This window comes from Talpa occidentalis, unplaced genomic scaffold, assembly GCF_014898055.3.
Source record: "Talpa occidentalis isolate TD23 unplaced genomic scaffold, MPIMG_talOcc4v2.1 talOcc4.5, whole genome shotgun sequence".
Taxonomy (NCBI): Eukaryota; Metazoa; Chordata; class Mammalia; order Eulipotyphla; family Talpidae; genus Talpa; species Talpa occidentalis.
The window spans coordinates 104,483,763-104,509,923 of NW_023604861.1; the positions used below are offsets into that span (position 1 = coordinate 104,483,763).

The 26,161-nt window shown below is 38.5% G+C and overlaps 1 protein-coding gene across 2 annotated transcripts in view; it reads left to right on the forward strand.

Moving 5' to 3' along the window:
- Positions 1-16,804: 16,804 nt before the first annotated feature.
- The window catches only part of MRPS9 (mitochondrial ribosomal protein S9), a 53,014-nt gene continuing 43,657 nt past the window's right edge, over positions 16,805-26,161 (forward strand). The window contains exons 1-2 of one of the 2 annotated variants that reach the window (XM_037528028.2): positions 16,805-16,973; positions 22,583-22,762. In XM_037528028.2, the coding sequence (XP_037383925.1) occupies positions 16,839-16,973; positions 22,583-22,762 (315 nt within the window). In that variant the 5' untranslated portion in view covers positions 16,805-16,838. Of the gene's footprint in view, positions 16,974-17,697; positions 17,933-22,582; positions 22,763-26,161 lie in introns of those variants that run through there. The other variant, XM_037528029.2, reaches the window with a different exon arrangement.

The window sequence follows — 26,161 nt, forward strand, 5'->3', positions numbered from 1 at the left end:
GCTTCTTTGTTGGGGTGGGAAAAAAAGCTTGTTCTCAAAGACACAAGGGAAAAAAAAAACATAGTAAAACGCTATACGAAAAGGAAAAGAAAGCAAGGAGAGATAAGAAAGTGTTAAAAGCAAATTACACAGCCAAAAGCACATTGATAACTTCAAGTTTTTATACACAGTGGAGTAAAGGATGAGGACTGCCTTTTCCATCCTCAAAAATGACCCTGGAGTACAAAACACAGTTCATACAAGAGTGTTAAGAAAAAACACAAACAAAATCCACTTTCAATGAAACGAGGAGACATCTGTAATGAGCCACAACAGCAGAGGCAGGACAGCAACAATATGGGAGATCCCAAAGAAGGATGGAGCTGCCGAGGGGGGTGTCTCCACTGGCAGGTGTCAGGAGAGACAAGCAGGTTAGAAAAACATCATCTCAGTCTCAAGCTCAACCCTCCTCCTGTGCTCCTTGCTGCTGGGACTTAGCAAATCACGTGACTCCTGCTATATCCTGCCAGTAGAGGGTGCTACAAGCAGACCAGCAGGAGGCAGAAGAGGAAATCATCAAAGGTTGCAGTTCACTGGGGTGGTAGCAGCAGGTTTATTCCAGTTTCCAGGTTTTTCTACACTCCCAGAACATCAGCCTCATCTTTTCCTTCTGAAATACCAGAAATCACTTCGCTGACACCCTTTCTTAGAGGTCTGGTTCTCCCCCACCTCAGCCACAGCTTCAGTGCTGTGATAACACAAATCTCTCCCTCTTACCCCTCCAGTACTATTAGTGGTAGTTGCCCTCCGTAGTTACTCTAAGATAATCAGCTCGGTAGTTTCTTTTTCCATTTTCTACCCTCCAGTGTCTGTTTAATGAAGTTCTTTAAATTTACTGTGCTAAAACTGTTAGGGCATTCTATCTCCCTAACTGATATAAAATCACCATCCTCAGAAGTAGATAGATAGCACACCTTGAGGGGCAAAATTAATAATTCCTGAGGGCTAGTTGATGGAATTTCCCTGGCCCTAGTGTGCTGTGAAGCTTCCAGAAGCAGGATGGGTGGTGATGGCTAAACTGTCACATAGATTGCAATTAGAGAAAGAAGAATCTTGGTGGGAAGGGAGAGAGGAGGCTTGACCTTATGAACTGTCATTTTTATGCCCCCTTGTCCAGGGAGAAGTCACATCAAAGGAAACATCCACACTAGATTCTATCGCAGCAATTCCTGCAAGCCAGGAGTATGACCCTCCTGCTCTCCAACATGCACCTTTTATAGGTAACTGGTCCAGGAAAAGCTCAATTCATTCAAAGGTAACTTGACATAAACTGTATGCAGATACAATTTATTGTGTGGCTTTCCAATTTTCCCAGCACCATTTACTAAAGTGACTGCTTTCCCCATTTTATGGTCCTAGCTTCTTTATCATAACTTGGGTGCTGATACAAACTTGGATTTGATATGTTCTGGGATTTCAATGTGTTCCATCGGTCCATGTATCTCTTTTTGAGCTAATGCCAAATTTTTATTTTTAAAAGGTTTATTTATTTATGCATACAACAGCTGGGGTACAGGCCAGAATGTGGTTGGGGGGGTGAGAGGATTCACCAGAGACGGAGTGGGGAGCAGAACAGGCAGATTGACTGAAATACACTGCTGAGGGGAACAGTGGGGCGAGTCAGGAGAGGTCTGCTGCACCATGTGGGTTGCTCCCTGGTTGGCCAGGAATCAAACTCGTGCTGCAGTGGCTGCGGATAGCTTCATAGTTTGCGTCTTAACCCTTGCGCCACCAGGGAGGCCCTGCCAAATTATTTTTAATACCATTGCTTTATAGTAAAGTTTGAAGTCAGGTAACATGATACCTCCATTTTTCCCCCTTTTTCTTGGGATTGCATTTGCACCCTAGAAACAAAAGGCAATATTTTTGTTGAGAAGATGCATGCCTATATTCACAGCAGTATTATTCACAATAGCCAAGTCATGGAACCATACTAAATGCTCAACAACAGATGACTGCATAAGGAATTGTGGATTATATACTTAATGGAATACTACTCAGCTATTTAAAAAGATGAAATTGTGTTTTTCATGGAAAAAAATGAATGGATCTGGAGTTGATTATTTTAAGTAAAATAAGTCAGAAAGTGAAAGACAGATACCATATGGTTTCACTTATTTATGGGCTATAAATAACCAAAGGAAACAAACTAGCAAAGCACAGCAAAAATAATTCTTAGACTCAGTGAAAAATACACTGGTTACCAAAAGGAATAGAGGAGAAGGAGAAGATTGGAGAAGGAGAGGGAATACATTGGCACATGGGTTTTGGTGGAAGGTGAGTGAAATGAACACAGAAGGAGGTGGGAAATATGCCTCCCCAAATTATGCAATTATTTAAATACTTAATAAAATAATAAAATTTGACAAAAAGAAAAAAAATTCACCAAAGAAAAAAGGCAGATCAAATGATATTACATCTGTACAGAACTTGACTTGAGGGCTGACACAAAGTAAGCTTTCAATAGGTGTTAGCTATCGATATTATTACCTTAGATCTGTGAACAAAGAGAAAAGAGATTTCATTCAATTGGTTTTTAAAGATGACTTTTATCAGGTTGAAGAAGTTCCTTTCTATTTCTGGTTCACTGAGAGTGTTTAATCACAAAGGAGCGTTGAATTTTGTTAATGCTTTTTCTTCACCTAGTGAAATACTTATTTGATTTTTTCTCTTTAATTCTGTTAAAGTTCATTCATTTTTTTGAATGTGAAAGCAAACTTGCACTCCTAGAATTAAGCCCTTCTTGGTCATGATAAAAAAGTAATAATCTGTACCAAGAAATGCTCAGAAATAAAAACAAACTATTGATACAAAAGCATATGGATAATTTTTTTAATAATTGTATGAGTTAAAACAACCACAGCCTAGATCCAGAGAAAAGAGTGCACACTGCCTAATACCATTTATATGAAATTCAAGAATATTCAAATTCTTCCATGGTGACTAAAATCCAGTGGTTGCTGGGGCCAAGGCCGTATGGAGGAATGACAAAGGACACAAAGAAACTTTTGGCCATGACGGGTCTATTCATATTCCTGATTGTGGGCCAGTTTCACAGACATATATATACACACACACATAGAGATATGTGTGTACACACACATCACATATATGTAATACGAAGATATATGTTAAAACTTATCAAATTGTATGGGCACTTGAAATATATAACATTTATATGTCAATCACACCTCCAGAAAACTTTTCAAAGAGAATGATGAGTCATTAATATTAGGTCAAAAATTAAAATAAACATGGATATCACACAAAAATAAAAAGATTACAGTTCATTGTGATGGGTGATGAAAGAGACTTGTTCTGCCTGTGTAAACTCCTCAACCTTGAGGACAGGGACTTTCTTTTTTTAAAAGATTTATTAATTTATCTATACAAGCACTGGGAGAAGTGCAGGAAGGTGAGAGGATTCACCAGAGACAGAGTGGGGAGCAGAGCAGGCAGACTAACGAAGTACACTGCTGAGGGGAGCAGCGGGCAGCAGAAGAGGTCTGCCCGCCATGGCGGCCGGGGATCGAACCGTGCTGCAGAGGGCGCTCAACCAGTGCACCCCCGGGGAGGCCCTTGAGGACAGGGACTTGATGAGAGAACTACTGACAGTCTAGAAGACAAGAGGAAGCCAGAGCCAAATCAGAGGATTAGAGGAGTTAAAAAAAAATGAGGGGAGGGCTTGGGATGAAGCAATATTCAAAACAAACCCTGAAAATTTTAAATAAAATGGGAATGAAGGAAATGAATTGCTAGACAGAAACATCTAAACAAAATCACAGATTTGGATATGCTTTGGGGCAGAGTTTCAAAGAGCTTCCTTCTTCTAGATAGCATAAGTTTGGCTCTGTGGATATTCAGATCTGCAGTCATATTAGTAATCAAATATAGCATTTTTGAAAATTTTTTTAAATTTATGCATATAAGAGTTGGGGTGTAGGCCAGAGGTGCAGGGTGGGAGGGGTGGTGAGAGGATTCACCAGAGACAGAGTGAGAAGCAGAACAGGCAGATCTACTGAGATACACTGCAGAGGGGAGCAGAGGATGAGACGGGAGGGGTCTGCTGCGCCATGTAGGTCAGCTCCCTGGTGGGGGATCGAACTCGTGCTGCAGTGGCTGCGGATTGCTTCATAGTGCTGGCACTTAACCCCTTGAGCCACCAGGGAGGCCCTATAGTAGTTTATTTTTTTTAAAATAAATTTTATTTTTATATTCCCCATACAATTGCAACCCCCTTATTTTGACCCCAATCCCTCCCCTCCCCGCCCTCCACCCCCCATAGAGTGTCTCTGGTTCATAGTTTTTTGTTGATTTTGATTTTCACTTTCTTATAGTTATTCATTTTCCTGGTCCCTTATTTAAGTTTTCTAGATTCCTGCTATGAGTGAGACCATCCGGTATTTTTCTTTTTCTTTCTGGCTTATTTCGTTGAGCATGATCCCTTCCAGCGCCATCCATGTTGCTGCAAATTACATGTGTTTATCTTTTTTGAATGCTGAGTAATATTCCATGGTGTATATGTACCACGTCTTCTTGATCCAGTCATCTATTTTTGGGCATTTGGGTTGTTTCCAAAGCTTAGCTATTGTAAATAGTGCTGCTATAAACATAGGGGTGCAGGTGCTCTTTGGAATTGATGTTTCTTTGTCCTTTGGGTAAATACCGAGGAGTGGAATTGCTGGGTCATATGGAAGCTCCATCTTTAGCAGGTTGAGGAATCTCCACACAGCTTTCCATAGTGGTTAGACCAGTTTGCACTCCCACCAACAGTGCAGGAGAATTCTATAGTAGTTTATTTTTTAATGAGTCTACATTTGGATGTTTCACTCTTGGTGGAACACTTGTTCTTTTATAGATGTTACAAAGTTTATGCTACAAACACTGTGTGTCTATCCATTTATCTATAGGGACCTAGTCCCAGGGGAAGTTGTTTTTAAACCGAAAGTCCTTTCAAGACACTTAAGTAATACTAGTGATCCTTTTGTCTCTGAAGGTACATTTGTAGCTTCTTTTATTCAAAATATTTTAATATAGTTTATTTGAAAAATTATATAAAAAGTGCAAGCTCAAGTTAAACATTTATATTATTTAGGAGGTAGGAAAAGTCTCCAGAGTCTTGCCACAGTAAACATCAACTGAACATTTTGGCGTTTATTTTAAAGATTTTAATGTAGTTCTTCATCTAGTGGTGATTATAATATATTCACATTTTTGTTTTTTGCAAAGAATATTTTTATATCTATAAAGGTAATTAGGTATCTAAGTTTATTGTCATTTTACATCTGGGAATTTTATCTGCTCAATATAAAGGATATATTGGTGTATTATATCATTAAGAATGACCTATTACTTCAATAAAAAAAGAAAAAAAAAGAATGGCCTATCAGTCTCACATGGATGTTAGCCTGGTGGTTAGAACCAAAAAATTAAAGCAGTATTAGTTACAGATACATATACAAATATGCCATGTTTTAAGTCAGCTAATGGAGAGTTAAGCACTATCAAGGCCTGTTCTTAGAAGCAAGAATTATCAGCTTCCTGATAGTCAACTTTTGGGTTGAAAAGGTTTTTCAATGGAAATGTGTGCATTTGATGAATGCTAATTACATGGCTCCAAATCTTCTTTAGCCAATCCGTTTGCAGCTGTTATCTAAGTTATTTTATAAATGTCTGAAACAGCTGTCAACATTCTGAGGGGGAAGCTCTTCAATCAATGAATTGACAGAAATGCAATACTTAGATTTTTCTGAGCAGAAGGCAAGAGAACATAATATACATCTATTTTGTGATGTAGCCAGAAATGAAAGGGAACGATTGATACTGCCATTGTGTTTCAAACTATTGAAGAAAATGTTCATGCTCATGGGCATGGAAAAGACATTATAAGAGCACACTACTTGCAGGGAAATCCACAAAGTCAAATGGGATGTTTGAGTGTCCTAAGGATACAAGCGGTGCAATCTGATTTCCCATCAATAAGAATGCTTCGAGTGGTGTAGAGCAACATTGTAAATCATATTTTAATTAAAATTTTAGTACTTGTTGATGTTATTTGTTTATTGTCTCAATAAAACATTTTTAACAGATGACATCTGGACATTTTGCTTAACTTCTCTCTCTTTTTTTTTCTCTATAAAATTCTTTAGTAAATCTAATTATCAAGAATGGCAGCAGACTGACAGCTCTGGTAAATGAAGCCTTTTATTTAGTCTCAGAATCCATGTGTTCAGAAAAGAATTGCTTTCATGCTACTAGTGGCTTCAAATCTGTGCTAGAGAGGTTACTTTTTAAGTGACTGAGAAGTCTTGGGTTACTTTTAACCTTAATCTAGCATTTGCTTCTTTTCTAAGGTTGTAGCCTTAGTGTAAAAATGAGCATCTATTATCACAGTGTTTTCTAGATCCTCATGTGTCAGCAATTAGATTGGATCCACTACGCCTTTCCATCTGCAAGTGTTCCAAAAATTATTCTCGAATTACCATGACCTACTTAAAAGTAACCCAATATTTTCTTTGCAAGAATGGAAGAAAAAAACCCATCTGTGCTAACTTTTCATGTAACCATGTCCCTACATAGACATGTCATAATTTGTCTCATGCCAGTAACCAAAGGACATAATTAGAGTACACAAGTTTGCAAAGTCGGCCGGGTTGTCATGCTGACAGAATGCATATATTTATCTTTGCAAATTTGATACTGATGATCAAAATATGAAAACATTTTGCTATTGATGCTTTTCCCCAGTGGATGGAAACGACCTCCCTGGTTTGATGTCACTGGGCAGTTCTTTAAAATACAAAAAATAAAAAGAAAGAAAAAAATCTTTTAACATTCAAATGAAGATTTGAAGTTAGTAATTCTCTGTATTAATTCTGAAACTACTTCAAGCATTGCTGAATAAGTTTGTTTCTTTGTTTCCAATTATTATTTCACTCTATTATTTTTTCCCTCTGTTAACTAACCTACTTCTATAGGTAGCTAATTGATGGGGACACCATGGAGTCATAGCTCAGTCTGGGTTCCTTAGAAGTGGATTCTAAGAAAAGGATATGTGTGCAAATGACTTATTTAGAAAGTACTCCTAGGAGAAACCAATAAGGGACAAGAGGAAACAATACAAGGAAGGGGAAAGGTAAACAGGTACTTTAGGGTGCTAAATGTAATCACCAAGTTTACCATAAAGTATCTAGGGCTATACACAAAAGGAAATGACAAAAAATTTCAGTGCAGGGACTCCCCGGTGGCACAGCGGTTGAGCACTGGGTTGCGAAGCTGCCCGCAGCTTCTGCAGCGCCGGTTCAATCCCCGGCCACGAGGCGAGGGTCCCATATGGCGCGCAGACCACTCCTGCCGCCCGCTGCTCCCCTCAGCAGTGTACTTCAATCCTTCTGCCTGTTCTGCTCCCTGCTCTGGCTCTGGTGAATTCTCTCACCCTCCCACACTTCTGACTGTACCCAGTGCTTGTATAAATAAATAAATAAGTCTTAAAAAAAAAAAAATTTCAGTACAACACAATAAACACATAAAGCAATGTGGAAAATAAAGGACAAAAAGGTTAAGGCAATACAGAAAACAAATAGCAAAATGACAGAAGGCCTACCTTATCAATAATTAAGTACAAATGAATTAAACTCTTCAATAAAAAGGAAAAGATCGGCAGAATAGATTTTAAAATATGATCTACTGTCTATAATTATTTTATTTGTAAAATAATTTTAAAAACAGGTCTGTTGACAGTTAAAGAATTAAAAAAAAAATCCCATGCAAATTATAATCAGATAGCATCATTATTCACAACAAAAATATGTAGAAACATCCCAAATGTACATTGACGAATGGACAATCAAAATGTGGTATATTCACATAGTAAAATATTATTCAACCTTAAAAAGAAATGAAATTTTTTTTTTAATAGAGGCATGTTTTATTTATTTATTTGTTTGTTTGTTTTGTTTATACAAGCACTGGGTACAGTCAGAAGCGCAGGAGGGTGAGAGAATTCACCAGAGCCAGAACAGGGAGCAGAGCAGGCAGAAGGACCGAAGTACACTGCTGAGGGGAGCAGCGGGTGGCAGGAGAGGTCTGCGCCATGTGGGACCCTCCTCCGGTGGCCGGGGAGCAGCCGGGGAGCAGCCGGGGAGCAGCCGGGGAGCAGCCGGGGATGGAACCGGCGCCGCAGAGGCCGCGCGGGGGCAGCTTCGCAACCCAGTGCTCAACTGCTGCGCCACCGGGGAGGCCCAAAAAGAAATGAAATTTTAACAGATGCTACAACATAGATGAAACTTAAGAGACATTGTGCTATACGAGGTAAGTCACAAAAAGACATAAAATGTATGATTCCAGTTATACGACGCTCCTTCAACGGTCAAATTCATAGAGAAAGAAAATAGAAAGATGGTTTTTGGGGTTGGGAGCAGGGAGTCAGGAAAGCTATTGCTTTGTGGCTGCTGCTATCTCACCTCATCTTCCACAAGTGGTCTTTATTTGGGACTTCTGGACACTGAGGACACTATCTGGACACTGAGGACACTACAGCCAGTCACTTGCAGCCTTAGAAATTCTCCTTTTCCCCAATCTCCTGTTTGTCAAATAAACCCTGTTGTTGGATCCTGAGCCAGAGAAGTCTTGTAATTGTTTGCACAGGTGAGAACCCACTGACAGTGACCTGTCTCCTGACCCTGGTCACTGTCCTAAGTACTGTTCATTGGCACTCTTTTGGACTGTCTCTAACACCCTGCTTTGCACTGTTTTGGTACTGTTTCAATAACAGGTGGTCTTTTTCTTTCTAAAGGTGAAATAACACTTTCCATTATTAATATGTGTTTCTACCATTTAAAATATGCAAGCCAGTGTATCCAAACTTGACCTAGTTTCTGGTATGTATAACATCTAATTAGGTTGTTATGAAAATCAAATGAGGTAAAAATTCTTTGAAAAACATAACTTATATAAATATAAGGTATGTATTTTTTTCTGGATATGGTTATAAATCTAATTTTGGGAAAAAAGTCTTACAAAGTTGAAATCTAGAAATATGGACTTGAGTAAAACACACAATAAATTCACTTTAACTCCTAAAAATGCTTAACTTTGGGTACTTCAAATCAAATAATGATAATATAATCATAATAATAGTTCATCTACAGATATATGGAGATGTTAGGTCTGCACACAGAATAAAACTAAGGTTTTTACAGTTCTCAAACAGAAAATAAAATACCAATGATTTTTTAGGAAAGGAAAAAACAGGTTTTTAAAAATAATTAAGAATAAAATAAGCAGGGAAAAACCCTACTGTGAATATGGGAACAAAGGAGGGAGGTATTTGCCCAAACAACTATCAGTCCACCTTATTCTCCTTCACCCCAAATCATAGAAACAAAGCCACATCAAGGACAAGTTGTTTGGAAAGCTGATACGATGATCACTATTTTATGATTAATCATGTTGCATTTGCCTTGCTTCAAGAGCTAAGATGTCATTTTCTGAGGTTAGAAGGAAGGCCTCTTCTGTGGGGGCAATATTTTTCAATGATATTTTTCTGCGCAACAAGAATACAAATGAACCCACTAGCCAACTACACTGCTATGGTAATGGTCAGTCTTATGTTCCCTAATGTGCTTTTAATAATAAATAATTTTAGGGCCTCCCCTGGTGGCATAGGTGGTTGAGCGCCACTCTGTGAAGCTGTCTGCAGCCTCTGCAGTGCCAGTTCAATCCCAGCCAGCCGGTGAGGGTCCCACATGGAGGGGCAGACCTCTCCTGTCTTGCCCCCTGCTCCCCTCAGCAGTGTATTGCGTCAGTCTGCCTGTTCTGTTCCCCGCTCTGTCTCTGGTGAATCCTCTAACCCTCCCGCGAATCTGGCCTGTACCCCAGTTCTTGTATGAATAAATAAATAAATCTTTTTAAAAAATTAATAAATAATTTTAGCTGTAAGTATAGATAGAAGGTACACATAAATGTTCTTACACATCTTCAGTTTATAACATCTTCAGTTTAGGAAAGGGAAATCAAATGACATATCGATAATTTTTACAATAGCAAACAAAAATTGGAGTATAATCAATATATTAATCATGACACTGAAGAATGGTAGAGATAGGAGAAAATGACAACTTACATTTTATGTAATCATTCATTCAACTCACAAGCATTTACTGATTGTTGAGTATTGTGCAAGGCACAGTGGAGCAGTCAAGCCTGGCTCAATATGAACAAAACAAACATGGACGCTGACCTCATGGGATCTGAAAAGGACTTCAAAGTCTTCTCATCTAACCATCTGCTAGATGCTTAAACCAACCTTTTTGATATCCCCATTAATCAGTTGTAAACATTGTGGATTAGTTTGCTCAACATCACTTCCAATTTCCTCCCTTTAACAAACATTTATATTCCAGGTACTAGGTTCTGCTTGGTAAAACGTTATGAGTAGAGCAGAGAATAAAAGAGAAAAAAATCACTTCCTTCTGGGACTGCTAAAGCTGGGAAGTTAAAGGTTCCCTTGCAACTGGAATTCCAGACATGATTTGGTACCTGCTTTATCAGAGGCACCCATGTTAGACCTGACTGTGTAACTGGGTTAAGTGGATTAGAAGGGCTGAGTTTGAGACATCCTCTTGACTGGGGTACATAAGAGTAGTAGCATCATAGTTGTGGGTAGATCTCCCTTCAAGTTGAGCTACAATTTGACCCACCTTCCCTTTCACTGATTCTGTAGGGTAGGATGATACAGCCTGCCTGGTAAATGAGTGCAAAGTGATATAACGTTCTTAACCCAATGCTTGTGCCTACTCTTTGGCAGAAATTCCTCCTGCTGCCAGAAAGGGGTGTGTGTACATACAAAAGACAAAAGGTGAAAACTAAAATCCCATTTTCTCCACTCACTCTCTTTTTCCAACAATATGTCTCAGAATCCAATTTTTTTTTCATAAAGAGATAAGAGTTTAATCACACACTAGGCTGTGATATGCTCATTGAAATTGGACACAATTCCAGATTTCAAATATGAGACTTGATTTTGTTTTTTCTGTTGGTTATTTAATTGAGGTAAGACTGGTTTACGTAGCTGATACTTGATTTTGGAAAATATGTGGAAAATGCTCCAGGAATATTTCTTCAGTGGAAATAGGGAAAGAGGCATACAAATGTCTAAGAAACATTTAAGAATACTGAAGGATAATTTTTATCACCTGATTTGATAAACTGAATAAGAAAGTTCCATTTAGTAGGTATTTTTTTTTTTTTTAAAGAGGCACGTATTTTATTCATTTATTTATTTATTTGTTTGTTTTTGTTTATACATGCACTGGGTACAGTCAGAAGCACGGGAGGGTGAGAGAATTCACCAGAGCCAGAGCGGGGAGCAGAGCAGGCAGAAGGACCGAAGTACACTGCTGAGGGGAGCAGCGGGCGGCAGGAGAGGTCTGCGCGCCATGTGGGACCCTCCTCCGGTGGCCGGGGAGCAGCCGGGGATCGAACCGGCGCCACAGAGGCCGTGGGCAGCTTCGCAACCCAGCGCTCAACCGCTGCGCCACCAGGGAGGCCCTAGTAGGTATTTTAAAATGGGGTAGGTTAATTGCTTTTAGACAAGGTTGAGAAGTGGTTCTGCTTAATGGTAAAGAAATGAGTTAGATAGTTTTTCTATTTTGATTTGCAGTTCTATAAAACATTTGGAAAGAAAACATCTTGATCCATTTGGCAGGAAGTAATGTTTTCCTTCTTAAACTTACAAATTACTTTACAATTTTTCCATGACTAAGCATAGCCATTCTAGAATGATCATTTTTGTGCATAACATTTCCCCCCAAAAGTTTATAAGCTCCTAAAAGACAAGTACTAAAATCCAGGTGGCTCCTATCTCAGAGAGGCTCATATGGTATTTACCAATAAATACAGGCTGGTAAAGATAAGATGGTCATTGTGTAGGTTAAATTCTTACTTTAATCCCTAAAGAACAAAAATTCCACTTCCCAGCTGGGTTGCAAAGATGTTGGGCAGATTTATCCATATCTCCAAATCATGAAATATCCAGTTTCCTGAATGGCTTTTCTGTTTTAGAATCCCAGAATTTTTAGTCATCTTTAAATAGACACATTCTGAATAGTTAGAAGGTTTATGTGTATAACAGGAAGGATTTATCAAGTATATGCGTGTTATACTTCTAGTGGGCACTATGGAAACCAGGGTGTAACACAAATGTAGGACTAGCCTGATGTAAGACACCAAGAGTAGTGGGGACATGGTTAATGGAGGACGAGTGAGCAATTAAAGGATCATATTTAAATCACACACACACACACACCACTGTGTAGACTAAAGGAAACATAAGTGCAGGACAGCCTAGACAGAAATAATCCTTTCACAGGATATGGGATGGATGAGCGCCAGAAGATAAGCAGCCAGAGTTAACTGGGGCTGGATGACGAAGCAAGACCAGACGTGAAGTAGTCCCTGAGAGAGTGGAGCCTCCTCGTAATCGGTGAGCAGAGTCCATGAATAAAGGTGAGAGAGATGCCCATCAGACATGCACACCTAACTTAAAATTCTGCCTAGGACTGGGCATCACATCAAGTAGTGGGCAGAGGTTTGTGCTCTGTTGCTGCACTGCCTGGCTCCATTACCTCCTACTTGGGAAACTTATGCAAGTCCCCTAACATCTGCATGCCTCCACATCTTCATGCCTAATATGAGGATAATAAAAGTGTCTCCCTCATTGTCTCCCTCATGTTGTGGTTAAATGAGAAAAAATTACAACAGTGTTCAACTAAAGTCATGTAGGATATATAATATTTTAAATTTCTTTCATATTTTATGTGTGTGTTAATGGGTGCATATGTGCATACATAAGTGAGGGTTCTCATCTATACTTCTTAGAATTGCATTCATAGTCACTCTCTAAATCCATATACTTTCTCTGATATAGACACTAGAGGTAATGTTGCTCTTACCTTTGCTTCTCAAAAGAATGAAAATTGCACTTCAGAAAATATCTCAATTTTCACAACCATGTTCCACTTATTTACATTTTCAGGCTGCATGAACTTCTTAGCAGCAATGTACTTTTTAAGTTGCCTCCCTGCTGTGTAAAGTGGTATTCCCTCTATTTGCCTGAAAATAGTCTCTTTTATGCCTTAATAAGTTCACTTTAATTTCAGTTTTCTGATTTAGTTTCTGATTAAGACTATTTATTTTAGCTATGCTCTTAGTTATTTTATGGAGTCCAATTACATTCCTTCTTAATATTTGTTATTTTTCTTTTGAAAGTCCTAGTATCTTGACTACATCATATAATCTTGGTCATTTAATCCATCTTTTTTCTAAATCTCCTTTACCCTCCACTCAGCAGCTACTACACATGAAACCTATATTGACCCCAAACCCATGCTTAGGGCATAGGTGAAAAAATACCTCCAATGTCATTTTCTACACACTATTATTTCAAATAAGAGACCACTTACAATTCCACTAACCTATCAAAACGACTAATTTCACTGTCTGCATGCACTTAAGGAAAGTGGTGTAATCTATGCAAAATAATGACAAACATGGTCAAAGAGACAGCAGCCCTATTTGCGGTGCCCCTGAACTGGTGTGTGCTTGAAGTCATTTTCCATGCACAGCAAATAGTGTGATTGATTCACCTTTATGTTTCATGTAAATTTGTTTTATTTTTGATAACAAAGCACGGAGAAATGATTCTTGAAGCATCATAACAGCATTGACTGACAGCTCCCTAAGTGCTGTCTCTTTTATAGCAAACATAACTGACAGCTTGTAGATAAAGAGCATATGTAGATGGATTGGATCCGCACTGAACACAGTGGGAAAAAAAGAAAGAAGATATTTGTTATTTATTAAAATTCAATTAATATAGTAAAATATATGCATCTTTGGAGAATAGATATACATGTAGGTTGAGTCAGATTCAGTTTTTTAGTTCTTATAGAAACTTGATATATAGCAATTAGATACTAAAATCACCTCTCATAAATATTTTAAAACTTCAGTGAAATTGACATTACTCATTTGCTTGCCCCTTATATACTGTTTATTGAGTTGGGTATGGTTCAGTAATTAGAATTTGTAAGTTGTAGGTTTAAATTTCACTCAAGTTATCCTTTGGGTAGATTAAGGTAAAAATATGGCCACAATAAAATAAAACCCTGCAATAACACTTCTTAGAATTTACCCAATACCTGAAAGCAGGGACTTGGACAAACACTTGTACACCCATGTACATAACACCATTATTCACAATAGCCAAAAATGTGGAAAGAACTCATGTTCCTTGGTGGATGAGTAAACAAAAAGTGGCATACCCATACAACTGCATATTATCTAGCCTTAAAAAGGAATAAATTTCTTTAAATGCTACATCTTGGATGAACCTTGAAAACTTTATGCTAAGTAAAATAAGCTAAGCACAAAGGGATAAATATTGTATAAGTTCCCTTATATGACGTGTGATACTAGTCTAGTTGATAGAGACAGAAAGGATGGTGGTGAACTAGAAAGTAGAATGGTTGTTGCCAGGGGTTGGGGGAGAGGAAGGGAATTGGGAGCTATTGTTTAATGGATTCACAGTTTCATTTTTTTTTTATACTTTTTTTTTTATAGAGGCATGTTTTATTTATTTATTTATTTGTTTGTTTTGTTTATACATGCACTGGGTACAGTCAGAAGCGCGGGAGGGTGAGAGAATTCACCAGAGCCAGAGCGGGGAGCAGAGCAGGCAGAATGACAAAGTACACTGCTGAGGGCGCGGCAGGAGAGGTCTGTGCACTATGTGGGCCCCTCGCTGGGGGCCGGGGATCCAACCGACTGGGGCACCACCAGGGAGGCCCTGCATCTTAACTTTAGATTGTCTATTAGTCTATGGATTTCAGAAAGGCTGTACCTATTTACGCTCCCACTGGGGGTAGCTAACAGTTCCCACTATTCCATCTCTAGGCAACACTTGGTGTTTTTAGTTCAACATTTTTACTTTGGTAATGTTTATCTTACAAGCTGACTTTAGAACCAAACCTCACATTAGACATGATCCATCATGCTGGATTTTTGGAGTTTATGATCTTGGTAAAAGAATACCTTATGATCTAACATAAAAAACGCTCAGAAGATGAGAGAAAAAGTAAATGAATCTAAGTCTCAGCTGTTTGGTAAAATTACAGACCTTTCGCATATTTCACATATTTCAATCAGCACAGTACTGATTCCAGTCTTTCCCTTTGTTTCCAAATTATGTACCCAATGCCAATCCGTACTGGAGTACTTGTTCCCAAATTCAAAGGCTACACGGGAAATGTAAGGCAGTATTCCTTGTGCTGCCCCCAGAGGTGAGAAATGAGCTACATTGCTTTACTGTGTCTAACAAAAGATCTTGACATAAATTTTAGAAGGAAAAAGAGAACACCACTATTTATAGCCTTAATTTTTGTGTACTTAGTTCTTATATTGTGCCAAGATAATATTTTTAAAAAATGGTTTAAATTCTTCGTCTACATACTTATTTGTTTTCTACTTGGTTAAATTTTCACAATTAGATGTTTACATTTTCTTTTTAAAGAATGTGCAGGAACTTCTTTTTAAAGGCATCTATTTTAATGAGCTACAATGTCTTAGTTCCCAAATGTTAGTTGATAGACCTCTGCCAACTTCTTTTATTTTATTGTTGCCTCTGCCAATTTCTAATGAAACTGTTACTAGACTACATGGTATTACAAAAAGAACAACAGAGTGAGCTTTTCAACTAAATGCATTCCATTTAAGGGACCACTCTGTTCTGTGATTATATCATTTCTACTTTTTTAGTGTTAAAATGTTCTGTTTTAGAAATGTCTGTTGGTATTCATTTGCTTGACAACTTTGATCTCAGATTTTCTGCGAGTGTGTATGGTTGTGTTTTAATTTTACAGATTCTTCAAATCTTAGTATCTGGAAACTCTTTCAGAACGGCTTACTACTACATCACTTAGTATGTATTTTTGTAAAAGTACCCTGGGAGATACTGCCAGAACACAGTCTCAGAAGGAAAGCTATACTTATCTCAATTCAGCAACTGTGCATTTAGTTCTGATTGTTTCAATAAGAATTAGTCCTAACACCACGGGAGGAGACCTGCATAGATGAGTAAGACCAGTGCATGGTCCTCACCAGTTTGGTGTTTAGCCTGTGCATAGTAAGTTAAACAATATGAGAGAACCTATTCTAGGTGCCATGGAACCTAGAGTGGTGTGGTAATTGCTGGAAGGTGGAGACCCTGGCCCAGAAAAATATGGAAAAGGCAGAAAGAAAGGAAAATCCATCCACACTAAGAAGGTAGGCAGATGGGAAACAAAGCTTTAAGTCCACTCCTGCGTGATCAAGGAGAGGAGCAGCAATGTCGGAGTGTGAAGACAGAAGAGCAAGGGAGATGTGGATGGATAGTGCAGGTTTCCAGGTCAGGGAGAGCTGGCTCAAGGTAGAAGCGATGTGCACGGGAAGGCAGGGCTCATAAAAGCCGAGTCAGCACCAATGACACTTGCAGAGCGACTGTACTCACCAAATGCAAAAAAAAAGGAAAGAAGCCAACAGATCCACTAGCCCTCCAGCCCCCCTACAACGGCGCCGGGGGCAGGAATCGGTCACGCCCCGCGGTCTCACCCACCTAATCAGCGACGAGCTGCCTCGGATCGTGGGACACGCCTTCCATTTCCAACGCCAGGGAAGCGCCTCCCAGCAGTTTTGCGAATCTGCGCCTGCGCGGTCTCAGGCCCCGCCCCTTTGCCCTCCTACCCAGGTCTCCCCCGGCCAAGATGGCGGCCTCCTGTGTGTCCTGCGGCGTTGGGGTTTCGTACAGGCTCTTTCTCGGGAGTACGGTTGGCTTGGCTCAGAGACAAGGCATCTGGAAAGCTGGGGCTGCTGAAGTGCAGTCAGTTATCAGATACCAGGTAAGGCTGGGAGAAGTGGAAGCTCTGATCCCTGTAGCGTCAGAACATGGTGCTGCCGCCGCTACCCTTTGCTTGGCGTCTCGCGATCCTCACACTTCGACCCGAGGGTCTTAGGTATTTAATAGAGGTCCGAGGCTGAGAGAGGAGCGCCTATTGGCTTGCCACAGCCACTCTTGAGATTGTCTTTGGGTTTTGCCAATGCGGGAAGGGGAGAAGTTAAGTGCAGACATAACTAGAACGATCCACCCCTTGACTGCCAAGTTCAGGGGTGCGAGCGCCTAGGTATGATGGGTTAGGTCTTGTCCTTTCTGCTTGCTCCGCAGGGCAGCGTCAGAAGTGAATGAGAACTGGACTCCTGCAATAGCCTGGAATGCTTAATGGAGAGACTGAAAGCCACACTTGTGCAGTCACATGTGTGCCTGGCATGATTGCAGTTTTTTAACTTAAAAACTTTGTTTGTGGAGCGATGGAGACCAGAACTTGTACATTTCTTTCGCCCCCTAGGGCAGAGCGCACTCACGATTCCAACTTCATAACGTGTTGGATGATGATACCATTAATTGATATCCGATCCCAGAAGGATGAAGAGTTGAGAGGGAAGAAAATGAGGTTAGCTCGGATTATAATTGTACCTTAGGCTTCTGTATAGGATGTCCAAGTGGAGGGAGTTCCAGTAGGCACAAGGCAAATCAATAGTGAAATAGAATTGATTTACAAGGCCTCCGTTATCTTGTAGGTGGTTATTGAGGCCTTGGAAAAGAATTAGACCACCTCGGGAGGGTGTGTAATCACAGAGGAATTTGCAGAGAGCCTTGAAGGGCCCTGAAGGACAGGAAGAAAGAAGGGCCCTCAAGAAATTGAAAAGGAGCTTCCAAACAAGTAAAAGAAAAGTAAGATAATGTGGTACCCTGGAAAACAGGAGAATGTTTCAAGGAAAGTGATAAACAGTACCAGATATGGTAAGGAAGTCCAATATTATGATTTAAAGACTGTATTGAGAAAAAACCTTTTATATTTTAAACCTACGTGGACAAATTCATTATCAAACATTTGTTCTTATTAATTTTTATTGGAAAATATGCAGGAAGTTTTTAATTTTTTTCCATGGATCTCTTGAGTATTTCTGTCCTATATACACATAATTATCTATTAAAGGAACTATAGCATACAGAATAGTTTTATTTTTGACAATGCTTGTGGTGGAGAGAGTGGTTGCTTTTTTCAATTTGGGAACCTGTGTATGCTCTCTTGTCTCTTTAGTCATATACAAACCTATTTTCCCCATGCTAAGGTGGTATTTGATTATTTTTAATCTGTTACAAATGAAAATCTCATTGGTATTATAATAAGTTGTAACCACAAAGGTTACCCATGAGTTTTAAATCCTTGTCAGTATATTTGTATAGGAATGCTAATTTAAATTTCATTAATATTTGTAACTTACTTCAGCTATAGTATTTTTTTAAAATTCATCAATTCTGTTTGTAGCATCCCATATTTTCTCCATTCCTGTTTTTGTTGATTCTTTTTTTTTTTTTAATTTTTGTCAAGCATGATTATAACTGATACCTTAAACTCTTCATGAGACTGATTCTGTATTTCTGCTGTATTGAGACTTCTCTTGGGGTATTTTTGCTCCAGCATTTGTGGTATAGTCTGCCCCTTAATTTTTAGTTTTTGTGGGTTGAGATAAAAGAGCTTCCTTTTCTTGTCTTGATCAGTTGGCCTTATTACCATGCCTATGGGTAGCTGGGTATAATTCTAGCTTTTTTTTCTTTTACCCAGGATCCTCTGGTGCTTAATGTTTCACAGACTGAAGCCTCTACACCTGTTTGGATGACCCTGTGTAAGAGGTAGTAGGAACCAAGATAGCAAGGCACCAAAAGGTTGTCTCCAATGAGCACCAAGAATTAGAGCTTCCTTAAGTACTTCAAGTACCTGAGTTGGAAGGTGGGAATCCACAGTGTCCCTGTCCCCTTGGCCAACTCCTCAGCTAAAAAGTCCACAACAATTTTGTGCCAGCCTCAACTTCTAAACTCTGCTTGAGCAGTAAATATAGCTCCAGGAGGGTTTATGATTGAGTCAGGGATACAGGCCAGATTTTATTCTTTTCCCTTTAGAGTATGGAGCCTTATTCTAGGGCACTTGCCCCTGTTGTTATGTCTGCTTTGGTTCTGAGTGGGGTTTAGGCAGATGTTTTGTGTAATACAGCCTCAGGCTGCAGATAATAGCCTAAGTGGACACAGGTGATCTTACATAGCTTCTGGCTCCATCTATTTGGGAGCCACACGTAGACTCAAACTGACTGTCACCACTTCATCCAGACCATACTCAATAGTCACTGAGATCATCCACTGTCCTTATGCTCCCCACTGTAGGGGTGCAAAGTCATTCTCTTACTCAGGGTGTTTGCTGCTATCTAATAGTGTCTGCTTTTAGGTGGTTTGCTCTTATTCTGGCATTCTGCCACTGGTCTCTGCACCCTTACTACTATAGTTCTCTTGTGGTACCTCCTCTGTCCTATATACTTACTCTGTGAATTCCCTTCTCCTATATAGTTTCCAAGACTAAAGTCCCTCCTGTGCTTGTGAACCCTTCAGTCAATGATAGCAAAGAAGCTCTTTGTAGCAGCTGTCTTCTACTGCAACACTGTCACTACAACACAGTTAAAATATGGTCTTTCCTACCCCTTTCTGCAGTGCCATCCTTCTCGATGGATATAGTAGTCATCCATTCATCATTCAGGAGTCTTTGTTTATGTATAATTTGGTTGTAAACATGTGGAGGAGACTAACCTGGTATCTTTACTCCTTTACCATCTTGCTGGACTCATCCTGCTCTGCATCATTATTTGTTACTCTTATAATAAGGAAAAGTAATATAACAGTTTATATTTTGAAAAATATACATAATATCAATATGTCCTCTTAATTTTATTTTCCACTAAGCACTTTCTGAGTAATTAAACTTTCCAGTTACTGAACCAATGTGCTCTTGTTGAATTGGACTGCCTGCCACAGAAGAATGATCAGTGACATTTGGTGGCTTAACACTGGTATATTTTTATTTCACTGTGAAAACATTGCTGTCCTTTTCTTAAGTATCTCTTCTTTTCCGCTCTCATTTTGTGGGCTCCCAGAGGTTACACCGCCCTTTATCACAACATCTGGTTGGTGAACAGTAGGGTCTTAACAAACTTAATTGATAAATTCCTAAAAAGTATTCTTTGAAGAACAAATTTAAAAATTGAATTTCATTTGTATCATATGCTTTATACAACTCATAAATTAGTTGTGTTTTCCCCTATGGAATTTTTGAATTTTTTATAAAGCCAATTTATTAGCAATGAAAAGAAACCCTTTTGAAAGGAGGGTTTTTTCCCCCTTTGAGCGCTCATCCTGGCCTTTAAGGATAGATTTAGTGAGTTCCTCATTGTTTTAACTATGGAAAATACTATGACATTAAAATTTGTATTTCCCTTAGGTAGCAGCTTACAGAGTTTTAATTTAAAGAAAGCTTAGCTTGATAACAGATGTTACCCGTCTCCCACCTTTCCTTATAAAACAAGATAAGTAAACTCTCTGCTACCTTGCTTTAGTGTTGTAATTAGATGATCAATGAGTTATTCATTGCTGCAAATTACCCTAAACAAATAATCCTAAAACTTAACCAACTTAAAGCAACAGATAATTGTGATCTCATAGTTTCTGTGGGTCAGGATTCCAGGCACAGCTTAGCTGGGCTTTAGCAGGGTCTCCCATGAGGCAACAGTTCAGGTGTTGACAATGGCTATAGTCGTTATCAGTGTGGGGGGAGGAGGAGTGGGGATCTGCTTCACAATTCACTTAGTGTGGGTATTAGCAAGAATAATATCCTTGCCAAAGGCCATCTTCCGTTCTTGACACTTGGGTCTCTCTAGGGCAGTTTGCTGCATCTGGCTTCTTTCTTCTTTCTACCAGATTGATCAAGAGAGGGTGTAAAGGGACAGTCTTTCTCTAACCTAATCTCAGAAGTCACATTCTGTCACTTCGGTAGTATTCTTTCCATCATAGGCAAGTCACTAGGTTTGACCTGAATTGCACGGTGACATGAATACCAGGTGGCAGAATCACTGGGAGCCATCTTGGCAGCTGTCTACAATTGTGAAAGACCTACATATATTTCTTTTGTTATTTCTGAATATCTCATGTTTTCATGTCTTTCTCCTAGATTTGGCTTGTAGACCTCTTGAGAAGAATAACATACCCTTTATATCCCTGCTGTAATGCCTGGCATAGTACCTACAGATACCTCCTAGATGCTTTTTGATTGTTTCTTGAATTAAAAGTGTGAAAAGTTCTTTTGTTCAGGCATATGTGGGTGCTTGTGTGTGTATAAACATTTGTGTATGTGTAAACGCCTGCTACACTTCTTTATGACAAATAGGTTTAGTAACTTAAAAGAAAACTGCATCTTTACCATGTTTTGTGCTTCCTTATTCAGAATGGCAACAGTCTCATTTTCATATCACTTGATTTCATTGTACAATTATGTCTGTTAAAATTTAGTACATAGGCCCATAGTAGTTGCTCAGATTTGTTAAATGAACTTGTAAAGTGATTTACTTTTTAAAATTTTAGTATGAAAAAGCATGTCCAAGCATATATAAAAGTAGATTAATGTATGAGCTCTGTGTATATGTCACCCAACTCCAACAATTAATGTTTTCTGGAAGTTTTTAATGAAAATCTCTGACTTTCTCTTCTTTTACTTATATTTGAATATGTATCTCTAACAAAGTTTTTAAAAATCACAGCTTCCATTTCAATAGCATATTTAACATAATAAATAGTAATTTCTTAATAACTGTTTCCCACTCCATGCTCAAATTTCTGTGATTGTTCAACAAGCGCTTTTTATGGTTGGTTTATTTTACTCTGAATTTATTTATTTAAAAATTTGTTTATTTATGCATACAACAGCTGGGGTATAGGCCAGCGATGGGGAGGGGGGGTGAGAAGATCCACCAGAGACAGAGTGGGGAACAGAACAAGCCAACTGACTGAAGTACACTGCTGAGGGGGGCAGCAGGCGAGACAGAAAGGTCTGCTTCGCCATGTGGGTTGCTCCCTGGCTGGCTGGGGATTGAACTCGTGGCTGTAGACTGCTTCATAGTACAGTGCTTAACCCCTTGCACCACCAGGGAGGCCCTACTCTGGATTTAAATGAGGTCTATATGTATGTTTTTTTGTTTGGTATACATGTTAAATCTCATAATTTTTAACAGTTTGTGGAATAAATATAGTGAGTTTTGCTAAGTAGCGTTATAATAAATTTTCTTGTTTGTTTAACCTAGCATCCATTTCCCCTTTGTAACAGCACCCTAGTTTTCTTGGGAGGAATGAGTTCTTTTCTACTGAATACAGTTTGGATGTCAGACTGGGCATCTTACCCCCAGTAGCTCTCTCTATATATTCCCTTCTTTGAGAATATCATTTATCAATATTATTTTTAATATGTTGGAACACAATTTGCTTAAACTGTTTTTGAAGCACAGTCTTTTAGAGACAGTGGCCTATAAGATCATTGTTTAATTTAAAATCTTTTCTTTCTGTTTATTGTTTTACTAGGTATTAAGGCTAAGACACACAACAGCTGTAACAACAAAGAAAAATATTGCCGCCTTAAAAAATACAACTTACACAGTGGATTTTATTAAAAAGCAGATTGAAGAGTTCAACTTAGGAAAGAGACATTTAGCCAACATGATGGGAGAAGATCCAGAAACTTTTACCCAAGAAGATATTGATGTAAGTATAGTTACTATTTTGGAAAAAGTAATTGCTATATAGAATTTTAGGTATTGAAAGCACTTTTTTTCAGCTGTGGCCTTTAGCTCTGTATAAATTTTAATCAAACTGTCAGAATAAGGAAAAAATGTCACTGTACATTATAAGTCGGAACCATGGTTTCAAACAGAGATGTCCTCTGTACTTGAAGCATTATAAAGTATAGTGCGTTTTAGATCTTAGCTAGAAATAGATACTTTCTTTGATTCAAGGTCATAGGAGCCACTGCAGGCTTACACACGATTTGGAAACTTTTATCCTGTTGTTTATTCTTGAACTTAGCTTATAAAATGATAAATATTATAAGAATACAGTCGTGTTTCTAGGAAATTCCCTAAGTAAACCTAAGTCCAGTATTTTTATCAATTTCCTATATATTTCAATTTTCAAGATTCATGTTCTAAGTAATTTGAGAATTAGGGGTGGAACTGTATTCCTCTTCCACTTTTGAATTATAAATCTGATAAAAATAGAAATAATAAAACTTTTTCCTGTGCATCCCAGGATAACTAGCAAAGGGAGTTAAATTTAACATCTTTGTAGATTCTTCTAATCTTTTAAAAAGTAGGATATAACATCCCATGATGTATTCTATTTAACTGATTAACCCTTTTTTAAATAAATTTAACATATTCATGATTTAAAATAAATTATATGAGTCTATGCATTTTAGTTTAATTCCCAATTTTTAATTTTATTTATTTATTTATTTTTTTAATTTATATAAGCACTGGGTACAGGCAGAAGCATGGGAGGGTGAGAGAATTCACCAGAGCCAGAGCAGGTAGCAGAACAAGCAGACTGACGAAGTACACTGCTGAGGGGAGCAGCGGGCGCAGCAGGAGAGTCTGTTGCGCCATGTGGGACCCTCGCCTGCGGCCGGGGATCGAACTGGTGCTGCTCAGGCTGTGGGCAGCTTCGCAGCCCAGCGCTCAACCACTGCACCACCAGAGAGGCCCTAATTCCCATCTTTTTAAAATATCTTTCCTAATGATTTGTAAATGATATTTCAGTTTCTTTTTAAGACCCAAGACCAATAATTGTGACTCTTTTTCCTGGAAATAACTTCCTTTGCTATTTCTCCTTCCTTCCTACCACCTTCTCTTTTCTCCTCCCTCCCTCCCACCTTTCCTTCGTTCCTTTTTTTTATTTTGATACTGCTTTATTGAGGTATAATTCATATACTATGTAAAATTCATTGATTTTTAGTCTGTTCACAGTTTTGTAACCATCACCGCAATCTAATTTTAGGCGTTTCATCATCCTGTAAAGAGACTGCATACACTATCACTTCCCAACAAATATATAGTCTTTTGTGACTGGCCTCTTACACTTTGCATGTTGTTTTCAAAATTCATCTATATTGTATATCATGTATCAGTAGTTAATTCATTTTTATTGCCAAATTATTTTCCAATTTTACTAATTGTATGGATATATCAATTTTTTTAATTCGTTTATCAGTTGATGGGCATTTAGATTCCTTCCATTGTTTTGACTATTATGACTAATGCTCCTATGAATATCTTTTTGTGTGGTTATATGTTTTTGTTTTTACTTCTTTTGGGTTTATACCTAAGAAATATTTCTAATCTAAAATTATAAAGATTTGCCCTTCAGTTTTTCTTCTTAGAGTTTTGGATGGTTTCAGCTCTTACATCCATTTTAAGGTCACTTTTGTAAGAGATGTGAGGTAGGAATCTAACTTAATTCTTTTACATGTAGCTATCCAGTTATTCTATCACCAATTGTTGAAATGCCTGTTGTTTCCCTGTTGAATTGTTTTGTCAGCCTTACCAAAAATCAATTGGCTGTGAATAGGAGTTTATTCCTGGACTCTCAATTATATTCTATTGATCTGTAAGTTTATTCTTACATCAGTAAATACTGCCTTGAGTACTATTTTTGTAGTAAATTTTGAAATTGGGTGGTGCTGGCACTACTACTTTATTCTTCTTTTTAAAGATCATTGTGACTTCTATGTCCCTTGAATTCCCTATCAGTTTTAGAATGAGCTTGTCAGTGAGCTTAGAATGAGCTCTGCAAAGAGTGATAGGGATTCTGTTGAATCTCTAGTTGAGTTTGGGGAATATTGCTAATAGACATGTGTTTCTATTTATGTCTTCCTTCATTTCTTTAATTGATTTATAATTTGCAGAGTTTTAAACAGAATTGTTTGCTTTTTTTGGGATTCTTTTTTGTGATAGAAATACAATTTTTACTTATTGATCCGGAATGCTACAACCTTGCTGACCTCTCATTGCTAATTCTTAGTTTTTATTAGTGGATTCCTTTGGATTTTCTGTATATAAAATATTGCCTGAGGGCCTTCCCTGGTAACACAGGTGGTTGAGCACCGAGCTGCGAAGCTGTTCGCAGCCTCTGCAGCACCAGTTTGATTCCCTCTGGCTGGCCGGACAGCTGGCCAGCCGGCAAGGGTCCCACATGGTGGGGCAGACCTCTCCTGTCTCGCCCGCTGCTCCCCTCAGCAGTGTATTTCGTCAGTCTGCCTGTTCTGTTCCCCGCTCTCTCTCTGGTGAATCCTCTCACCCTCCTGCGCATCTGGCCTGTACCCCGGTTCTTGTACAAAATAAATAAATCTTTAAAAAATAAATAAATAAAATATTGCCTGGGGCCTCCCTGGTGGCACAAGGGGTTAAGCACAGCATTATGAAGCAATCTGCAGCCTCTGCAGAACGAGTTTAATCCCAGCAGGCCAGGGAGCTACCCACATGGTGCAGCAGACCTCTCCTGTCTCGCCTGCTGCTCCCTTCAGCAGTGTATTTCAGTCAGTCTGCCTTTTCTGTTCCCCACTCTGTCTCTGGTGAATCCTCTCATCCCTCAAACTTTTGACCTATACCCCAGCTCTTGTATGCAATCATTAAATAAATAAATAAATAAACAAACAAACAAACAAATAAAATATTGCCTGAAAATAGAAGTAGAAATAGTTTTACTTCTTTCTTTCAATCTGCATTCCTTTTTTTTTTTTTTTTTCCTTGCCTAGTTATCCTTGCCAGAACCTAAAACACTGTTGAATAGAAATGGTAAGAGTGTACATCCTCATCTTATTTCTGATGATAGGAGAAAGTAGTCAGTATTTCACCATTACATAAGTATAATATAAACTATGGGGTTTTTGTAGGACATTTTTATCATAAAAGGGTGTCGGAAATTGTTAAATGCTATTTTGCTTCTATTGAGCTGATCATGACTTTTCTTGGTATGGTGTATCACTTTTTTTTTTTCATTTTCTTTTTATTAAGTTAGTAACATGTTATTAGGAATAAAGAGTGAAATACAAGTGAAAAAAAAAAAAGCTTTGACACAAAAAAATCACAAAGGACTGTTTCATTTTAC